This window comes from Cryptotermes secundus, unplaced genomic scaffold, assembly GCF_002891405.2.
Source record: "Cryptotermes secundus unplaced genomic scaffold, Csec_1.0 scaffold303, whole genome shotgun sequence".
NCBI classification, from domain to species: domain Eukaryota; kingdom Metazoa; phylum Arthropoda; class Insecta; order Blattodea; family Kalotermitidae; genus Cryptotermes; species Cryptotermes secundus.
In genome coordinates, this window is record NW_019726229.1 from 2,844,449 (window position 1) to 2,855,370 (window position 10,922).

General features: G+C 35.8%; 1 protein-coding gene across 4 annotated transcripts in view; it reads right to left on the reverse strand.

Moving 5' to 3' along the window:
- The window catches only part of LOC111864045 (transmembrane protein 222), a 9,040-nt gene extending 4,323 nt beyond the window's left edge, over positions 1-4,717 (reverse strand). For 2 of the 4 annotated variants that reach the window (XM_023851000.2, XM_023850998.2), the window contains exons 1-2: positions 4,402-4,717; positions 2,377-2,587 (exon numbers count right to left, since the gene is read on the reverse strand). In XM_023851000.2, coding sequence (XP_023706768.1) covers positions 2,377-2,587; positions 4,402-4,553 — 363 coding nt within the window. In that variant the 5' untranslated portion in view covers positions 4,554-4,717. The remainder of the gene's footprint in view (positions 1-2,376; positions 2,588-4,401) is intronic. The other 2 variants (XM_023850999.2, XM_023851001.2) reach the window with 2 other exon arrangements.
- Positions 4,718-10,922: the final 6,205 nt, after the last annotated feature.

Consider the following 10,922-nt stretch of genomic DNA (forward strand, 5'->3'; position numbering starts at 1 on the left):
GGAGTGGCGATAAAGCATCTCCTTGTTTTAGACCATTCTGGATAAGAAATTTATCAGACAAATGTTTACCTACACGGACTTTACTATACGTTTCATTTAAACACATTTTAATCAACCTAATTAGTTTCATGGGTATCCCAAACTCTATTAGAATTCTGTACAATACTTCCCTCCTAAGTGTATCATAGGCTTTCTTCAAGTCTATGGAATAGCTGATGTACTGTCTCATCGTACTACCATTTCTTCTTCAATATCTGACGAATGCAAAAGATCTGATCTGTAATTGATCTGTTATGTCGAAACCCACACTGATGATCCCCAATAATTTCATCTATATATGGACTTAACCTTGAGAGAAGAATATTGGACAAAATTTTATATGAAGTTGATAGCAGTGATATCCCCCGATAATTACTACAGTCAGTTTTATCACCCTTCTTGTGAACTGGTACAATAATAGACTCCTTCCGCTGATCAGGCAATTTTTCCTTATGCCAAATAGAAGTAATCAGATTGTGGATCTTAGAACGCAGTATTTTGCCTCCTGCTTGACATTCAATTTACAGCTAGAAATAAAAATCCTAAATCTGAAATAAAAATTGTATATGATAAAAAACAAATTACATCTATATCCAATATTAAATTTCTTGGAATATTCATTGATGATATAATGAGCTGGAAATACCACATTGAATATATTAGTTCACAACTAAGTGCAGTCTGCTACATAATAAGATCTCTTAAACCATACATGTCCATAAATACCTTAAAAATGGCCTATCACTCTTATTTTAATTCTACTATAAATTATGGTTTACCCTTTTGGGGTAACTCACCCCAAAGTATAAAAATATTTAGAATGTAAAAGAATAGAATTATGTTGGGATGCAGAAGGAGGGATTCGTGCAGAAACCTATTTAGAAAATGAGAAATCTTGCCTCTGGCATCTCAGTATATACTATCTCTTATGCTCTTTGTGATAAACAGAAACAAATTCATAGTAAATTCAGAGATTCATAGGAAGAATACCAGACAGCAAGATAATCTCCATCAACCTCTTGTAAATTTGAGTAAATACCAAAAGGGAGTTTATTGTTTTGGAATAAAGGTCTATAATGATCTAACACAACATATTAAGGATATATCGAGTGACACAATGAGATTTGAGGTACAATTAAAACAATTTTTATATTTACATTCTTTTTATTCATTACAGGAATAGTTAAGTTATAAATCTTTTTAAGATGCAAGAAACCGTCTTACTTTACAATTTAAAGAAGACAAGATTGTCAGCCTGTGTTCTAGTTTTTAGTTACTTATTTTAGATATACACAATTTTTATATCACTGTATACTAGTCTTTATTTAAATTTATTATACTATTAATGTACATGTACGTTATACAATACTCATTAATGACATTGTGTTTTAACTACTGAATTTTTAATTAGACTTTTATAAAACTGTACAAATTGTATAAGGTTTGCCATTACTTTTACTACTAAAATTAACTTATTTATTATATTGTATATGTTTATCAGTATCTTATTACAAATGTGTATGCTACTGGATGACAACTGTAATTCTTAGTTGTGACTGTAACTAGGACGATCTCCACATCCGCATAAGAATGCATTCTTGACAGGATTTATGGAAGGTGACTAAATGAATGAATGAGATGTCACCCAGGCTTTCTTCATAGAATTCCAGTTAACAGTAAGTTTCTTTATGTAGATTTTTTTAAAACCTCATGGTTTAGTTGCTCTCCTTATAACTAAAGACTTCTCCATTCCTCCATTCATAAAACCACACAGGCGAACTTTTCCACCAGAATATTTTTTCACCTATCACCCTACACTACAGTATAAACAATAAGAAGAAGAACATTCAGTGTTGCCAATTGAAATTCTTTCAATGTAGCCAACACAAATTATATTCCTCAATTTCTTAGTGTTTCCATTATTTTCTCCACCTCCTGCATATGCAACTAAGCCTATTCTGACTTCACATAATCATTTCATCTTTTCATTCTAGTAAATGATATTTTAATTTTTTAAATGTGAAGATTACCTGGCTACCCATATGAACATACACCCAGAAATTCCTACCCTTCCTGCTGAAGGTCTTCTGTCAGATAAACAATTATAAAGAAACTAACTGTAGTGAAAAATGGTAATTTTCATTCTCTGTTATCACCACTACAAAAGGCATGAAGGATATGGAGTGGGTCAAGCTAAAGCCCCGCAACTGAAACCGCTTCATGCATAAGAAGTCACTGGATGCAGCAGTAGCAAAATCTGCATGTTCATGCAAGCAAATACATGAGCACACCATTACCGAAAATATGTGGAAATTAGGCTAGAAGGAAAATTCTAACCATCCTTGTTTTGTACTCTTCTGAAGCCTGAGTAACAGCATGATCCCATCCATTCTGGCCCCCTCTTGCAAGGTGGGGTCGTAATTGCCAATACTTTGTTGGGCATCCAAATGCCATGTTATCTTCAGACACAAAGTACGGACCCGCAAAATCTCGTATTATGCCTGATGACATGGCAATTCCCATGTGGCCAATAAATGGAAACAGCCATCTGAAAAATTGTTTCTGAAAGTTACATTTTTTACTTATCAAACCCAGAACAGGTTTCCACTGCCAACCACAGCTTCCCCTTACACAGAAAACACAGCTACAGAAGTAAAATTTGAATCTTTCATGGCAAATAAATGTGTTAAAATCTCCTCAGGCAATAAGCTGTGTCAATGTTTAGTTAAAACGAATCCTTCAGAGATATCCTCAACTCAACATTGACATGACTGATTGCCCAAAAAATGTTAGCGCAGCTTCATAAGCTTTTCCTATATAAATATGATTCTGAAGTAAGAAATCTTACAAACAATGAACATACTAATAATTAGGAGCCTTATCAATTTTATGGATGATTAATATTTTATTCTTGCTAACATAATGCTATTTTCAGTGAATGGCACTGCTGTCTAAGACAACATATTTTGTCACATTTCTCCACAGAAAGAACACTGGAACAAAGGATGTATGTGAAACGGACAGAGCAAGTGTGTTCAGGGCCACACAGAACATTAAAATCTGCAACTTCCAATAAAAGTACAATGTTAACCAACAGAAATAACAAGCCAGCTTATTACAGCATATAATATGTAGTATACACAGCATACAATACAACCACTGGGCCCACTCAGCTAATGTGTAAATTTACCCTAGATGCGCTATACAATTGTATCTAGACACAGGACCTGAAGGTGGTATGCATGCTGAAACATGCTGTCTTAAGACAGCAACCCCATCTGCTGAAAACAGTGTTGCAATGACAAGAATAAAATAAATATTATCTTTAGTCAATTATACTATAGGAAGTAACAAATATGCCATAAATATTATTTTCTTTTCAATTTCTACACCTCCAGCACACAATGATGCTTTGACAACAGGGACTGGTGTTTGGAGCAGCAAGTCATTGCTAACAAGATAAATACTCTTCAAAATTAACAATTCTGTTTGCTTAAAACGTGGCTATGTTTTCCTCAAGAGTCTTCCAACTACAGACTGAATACATTTAAATTCATGATTTAAAAGTAATCTATCTATCCTTATCAGTCATCAGGCATACTGACTCACTGGCGAAATTTGTATGTGTCTTGCAGTCGGCGGTGCACCAGTCTCTGGGAAATGCAGAGCAGTGAACTGGCCAACACATTTTAGAACCTTCCTGTATAAGGAACATGAAGAACCAGGCATATAAAATATTAAATTAAAAAGACAAAATTGGGCAGGTCATGTCCAATGTATGGAGAAAGAAAAAAGGATTCTTGAAAGCAACATTATTAGAAAGAGGCTTGTATGAAAGACCAAAAAAACATGGTTTAATGAAGTGGGAAAGGACAGCAGACACTTTAAAGTTAGAAATAAAAGAGCAGAAACTGCAAGCAGCCAAATTTTGAGCGTCATTTAAAGGAGGCCAAGGCTCGACTTCAGGCTGTCACACATAGAGGAAGAGGAAGAAAAATACTACATAGCTGTCAATGGGCAGACTTATTGTTATTACATTAAGGATTATTCTAATCATCTCAACAATCCTTACTCCCTGAATCTGGACCTATGGTTACTAGAACTAAGAAAGAACTTTTACATGAGTAACGCCATCCATCACCACGCTCAACACCCCAACTAGTAACTGAGTTTGGGCCTGCGGTTGCTCTTGCTAACAATTCTAAATTGGGTATCGTTTTTCACCATACTAACATATTCGCACCTTCCCGACATTGGGTTGTTTCTTGTGGATTCGTGGAGTCGCCTATGGGCTCAATGTATTGTATATGTATTTATACGATTATCACATTATACTAAGTTACGGGGTTTCATATCACTTACGTTAGAAGTGGAATGGGTGTCCACACAATCGAAAATGGGTATCTTCGTTTCTGATGATCTATGGGCAATTCCGTTAATATTTCCTCACTGCCGAATGACGTACTATTATGTGTGTGTCTGGTTAGAGTATGATTGGAATTGGGAGACTTCATAACTTACACACTTTTTCCCCGAGGAATGGATATTCATATATTCATATTATGCACCACAACTGTCGTAACCGCCATAACCCTACATAAAATATTAACCAACCTATTCACCACCGTTCGCCACTGCCCACAGCCTTCGGAACAGAAACGAATAGTAATATGCACGAATATAACAGCTGCGTGAAACTTGCCTTTATTGCCTGTCAACCTAGCACCATGACGTACTAAATTCATTATACTACCATCTATTTTCAACTTTCACGCTATCGCTGGAAAATGGCCGCAACCATTTCCGAGTGCACTGTCGGTAAGAAAGTTAGCTTCTATCCACTATCCTAGCCTAGGCGTACTGCGCTTCCCCAAAAAAATGGAGTTCATAGAACAATAATGAATCATTTTGCCACCCTGATCTCTTGTACTGCAGCGGTTCCTGCTCCCTCTTTAGAAATGCGACTAATTAATATCACTTCACTCATCATCATTATGAGTGTTTCTCAATGATGCATCAATCCATATATCCTCATGGAAATGCAATGGACATTGTGAACTATAACATATATATTCATAATTGTTTAGGAAAGCTGATGATAGGTGAACTTGAGGGAAAATTCTGGGTCCATCATACATATTTGTATTCAACCTCATAACTTTGTTCACACCTTATATCTGAAAGCTACAGAAAATATAGTTTTTCAGTTACATAATACATGTATTATAACTTACATACAGCAGGCAAAAGTACTGAGATTTCCACATATTAATTTAAGCAGAATGACAAAACTCAAGAATCTGAAATACACTCTTCCTAACAAGATAAATACTGAATTTAATGATATATCAAAAGTAATAAAATAAGTGCAGAACTATAATAAATCTTATGAATCTAAAATATAATCATGTTTAAAAGTTTAATATTGAATGAAATAACATAACTGAAGCAATATAATGAACCTTAACTATGTAACTAACTTCATGGAGCTAAGTCACTCTTGAGAAGAGTTGCTCATTCAGACAGACTCCCAGCATTTATGGAACTCAGACGTTCATTACCACGTTAACAATTGGGGGTTAGGCGAATTCAATTCACACCCCCCAATCCTATTTCTCTAGGATCAATTTTAATACTAACCCTCCTCCTCTACACCTATCTTCCTTGTGGTCTTTCTCCTTCAGGTTTTCTGCCCTAATCTCTGCTCCAAGCATGCTACATATCCACCCATCTCATCCCCTTTCACTTGATCACTGTAGTAATATTTGGCAAGTACAACTTATGGCACTCCTCATTACAAAATTTTCTCACTTCATCTCTTTCAGATGCAAATATTCTCTTCAGCACCCTTTTCTCAAACTCCCTGTTTATTATTTTCTCTTAATGTTAGTGACTAAGTTTCACAACCACACAAAACTATAGGCAGAATGAATTTATATATTTAAAATTTATGTTTTTAGAGAGCAGATGAGGAGACAAAGAGCTCTGATCTGAATAGTAGCAGGCATTACCAGAATTAACGAACCTTACAAATCTGGATTGTATTTTTCTTTAGAATTTTAATATTGAATGGAATAATTTAACTGAATAAAATAATGAATATAAAAAAATTTATTATCTAATATATTGTAGCAAGTGCAGGGAGCATGGAGACTGGTTTGAACACCCCCACTGTGGCCCTGTGACTTGTAGGAGGCAATGAAAAGGGAACACACTTGGGGTCATAACTGGGCCACCCTGTTTCTCTGGGATATACAAGGCAGGGGCCTGGCCCTACAGGTTTGGGGAGTCTCAAATCTAAAACAGTAGAATATGGTCATGAGTCCTGAGGGACCTGGACCCAAGAACAACTGCACTGATGAGGACCAACAGCAATTACAAACGACATACACGCCCTCTAGCCAGAGATGGTGCCCCACATTAATAAACGGGCAAATGAGTGACAGTAATAAAAATCTGTTTTTGGGACCCAGATGGGTGCTTGACACCAAGCCAGGCTGGTCAACTGACCATCGATTGAAACAGAACTCTGACTTTGTATTGAGGTGGCAGTTAGTGGAGAGAGTCAGTCAGTGGAGTTAGTGAAGAGTTGGTTGGTGAATCAGTGAGTTAGTTAAAGGACTGCAGTTCAGTCAATGTGAGCTGTTGCTGTGAGAAGCCAGTAGCTGAGACAGGGACAGTTCAGGAACCCAGAGGAAGGGGAAAGTCTGCTCTTGGAAGCTGCTGCTACCAAGAAATGGCTAAGGGAGAGGGTAACGGACTGAGAACACTACTAGTCTGTGTGTGACTGTAATTTGTAAAGAGTAATCACTCATATATGTGACAACTGTTGTCAGAAGTGGGATTGGATTGACAATTACTGGATTTGTCATGGGTACCCCAACATCTGCAATATTAGCCCAAACATACATATATCCAACATATGGAACATAAACAAATATATCTAATTTTAATTAAATATCAAGTAATTGGATACTTTAGATACACTGACGATATTTTCATAATTTACAACCAAAAGAAAACAAACACAGACGAAACCCTAGCCAAATTCAATAAACAATGAACCAGCAAAAAATTCATCATCAAAAAATACCAGAACGCCATTCATTTTCTGGATCTTTATAATGCGCTGTAAGAAAACAAAGCTAGAATTCAAAATATATAAAAAACATATGCAGACTAGCAACACAATGCCAAATGACTTCTGCTACCCATGTGAACCTAAAATGTCAGGTATTAACTATCTAATGAATAGAGTGCACACACAACCAATAACACAATAAGCATAGGAAATGAAACTAAACATCATAAAAGACACACTACATAATACAAACACCAACCCACTACACCAGAAAACCACCAAATGGGCCACTTTCACACACACAATGGTAAAGAAAAACCATGAAAAGTACAAATACAAGCAGCAGTCAAACACAAAACACAATACAATACATAGTAAAACCCATCCACAAACACACAAATATGAAAAAGTGGCATTTATCAGATGAAATAGACAACTTACTAAAAAATGCAGGCAAACGTGCCAAACATTTTACACCAGATATAAAGAACACATACAGGCAATTCAAAATAAAAATAGCAATTCAGGATATTCAAAACACATGCTGAACACAGGACACACATATGGAATTATAACCAATACAATGAACATCCTTAAAACAGAAAAAATGAAAACACTTAAATACATTAGAAAAAACCACACATATAAAATTAGTAAATGCAGACTACACATGACTGAAGCATACTGTAATGTGGATGGCCAGAGGGTTGCTGGGTAATGAACCGGTAAACATATGCGATACATGCTGGCAACAGTGGAACAAGGTTATGCAACCTGCTTCTAGGCAATGATTCAGTAACCAGACTTCTGTGCAGGTGCAATGACATCAAACCACAACAGTGGTAGCTACCCGGTAACTGGCTTTCTATGGAGTCCGTGCTGTAACTGTCGCTATGCAATCACTTGGTAAACATGTTCCAACAATATAGGCTGTTTTCTGTGTGGTCAGTGTGGAAGCTATATAATGACAGTTACAGACAGAGGGTGCCCCAAATGGACAGGACAGTAACTTTCATATAAGGAAGAAACAAAAAAATCTGGCCATGAGCCCCAGATGGGGCTTGAAACCAAGACAGGCAGACTGACTGACCATCAGTCACAATGTGACTTGGACTTGGAGGGTGCCTCAAATGGACAGGACAGTAACTTTCATATAAGGAGAAAAAAAATGCTGGGGCTCGACACCAAGATAGACAGACTGACTGACTGTCAAGTCACAATGTGACTTTGACTTGAATAGATTTCAGTATTTGAGAGTGTCTGGGTGACAGGGAAGGAGTTCTCGGTTGAAGATGGCCACAGAAAGTTCGTCGTGTGAAGACTTTATGTGTGCTGTAGTACAGTGATATTGGTAGTTTGAGATTGAGACATTTATAGCTCCTGCGTAAAATCTGTTGACAAGAAACGGGTAGTGAAAATACTGTCAAGGCTTAGCCATAGTTCACATCTGTACCTAGCAACAACTAGTGGAAACAGATATAGAAGACTTTAATTATGTATAATACTTGGTATGATTTGAGGCGCTAATTTCTGTGTTGAGATCCGTTGCCATGAGATGACTAGTGAAGATGGAGAATCCTAGTGCATGTGGAACGGCAAAATGGAAATTGTGTAAATCAGTGATAGTGCTGTATTTCCTGTATCTAAGTGTAACTAAGAGAGTGTGTAACCAAGATGCTAATAAATCTAGTCATCTGATCTAGAACCCGTAATTTTGTCATGCGTACCACCCAAAATGTGACAGTATATTGGCATATATAACCCAACAGTCAAAACATTAGAAGAATTAAACACTACACAGCAGCAAACACACCTTGTATAAAACAGAACCAACCAAGCTTAGCAAACATTTGTAACAGATACACATGACACAATACGAACTACCCATCACCATAGGGTAAATACATATACAAGTATACCATAAAAAACACCAACACATGTCAAACACAAAATAATAATACATGTACAGATACATGGGTATAAGATGAGGGCATACCCCCAAAAACTGAACTTACAGGCGGAAGCACAGTAGTCTCATCTGCAATTCTACAGACACCTGAAGATAATCAATGTTGGTTGAAACATGTAGTATACACACATCAGTGATGTAGAACTGTTCTATGTTCTTTTTAAATCTGCATCTTTTAATTTTATTTTAATTTTTTTGAGTGTGAAAGGAGTCTGTAAATCAAAAAGCTTGGAAAATGTAATAGAAGAGGACTGTTTGGAGATGAAGCAAAGGAAAATGTTACATTAAATTACAATTGGAGCCCAATTTTTCATACTTAATTAGTTTATAGTAACAGGATGAAATACAACTGGGACTATCTACAACAGCATGTTTATCCAGGATACTTCTGAGATGATAAAGCTTGAACTTACATATAAGACTTTCACACCATACGTGATGGTACACAAGCTAACAAACTACTGATTCCTGATTATAGTATGGTATACCACACTTTATTACATTTTTGGGGGGATCTGAATTGCAGGGCACATAGGACCTAAGGTAAGAAATTATTCATGTATTTAAACAATTTATTGGAAGTATGTTTTAACATGACATTGCCTATAAGGTTATGAAAACTAGTTATGCCTGAATATGTCAGTTGAATTATGCTTTCAAGATTACTGCATAAACTGTGTACAATGTTAAACAACTGGTTTTCACCATTTCATTAACACTCTACTGCTTGCTTTATATACACAATGAAACTAGTGGTGCTGCAAGATTATGGTAACACAGTGTTGACAGACCACTTTGTTTGAATGGTGTGTGGTGGGGGTATATTGTTTCTTTGTGATTACTGTCACTATTTATCCTACTTGATTTATCAAAGGCCAGGTACTCTATTTTTATCATTGGTAAAATTTTGATCACATTATTTTCACAAAAATTTTTTTGAATTAAATGCCTTATGGTAACAAAGAACAGGGAATTTCACAATTTCTTAAAAAAATTATGTGCTGGTCAAAATTCTATCAAGGGAAATTTTCATCTGAATATTCATCAAAAATTGAATGGTGCAGCCCATAGGCATGAATATCCACACTATGTTGCCACATAACAATCCAGTAAATATTCCATGAAAACTGTGTTGGTTAATCTGAGTTGGTTCATCCTGGTCCGTCACACTAGTAATAGTATAAATTATTATTAGCATCATCCAGTGTGATTATCAATCACAGTGGACAGCGTTAATAATCTTCTGTACCGTCTTAGCTGAAATTAAAACAATGGCCACTTCTGTCTCAGTGCTCAGGGAATCATAATGGTGAGTCCGTATGTGCGAATATCCACACTGTCCTGCTATGTCACATTCAACTTCAATCATCTTAATCTAACATGTATAATTACACCCTGAATAGTATATATTAACATACTTTGTCCATCACAATTTTCAGACATTATATCTTTTAGTGAAAACAAGTGTGTAAATAAGGTAAGGGCTGAGTCTGAGACAATGTGTTGCCTGGTCGCACCTTCTGTACATCTTAGAGAGGACTGAAAGATGATTATGTAGTATCAGAAGTACTTCACAGATTATCCTGAGATTTTACCTGGTCTCACCATGTGTTATTTTGTATCAGTACAAAATCTAATAAATTTTAAATGTTATGTTCCAGTTATTTCAGTATGGTTGATAAATTTAAAATTCAAAACATATGAAACAGCTTGATAGCGTTCATTCTATCAGTATATTCTTTATACTAAAATAAGATGTAAAGTCACTATCTAAATATATATATTCTTCATTTATGCTGATCCTGATTAAGTCAATGATATGGTTTGATCTTT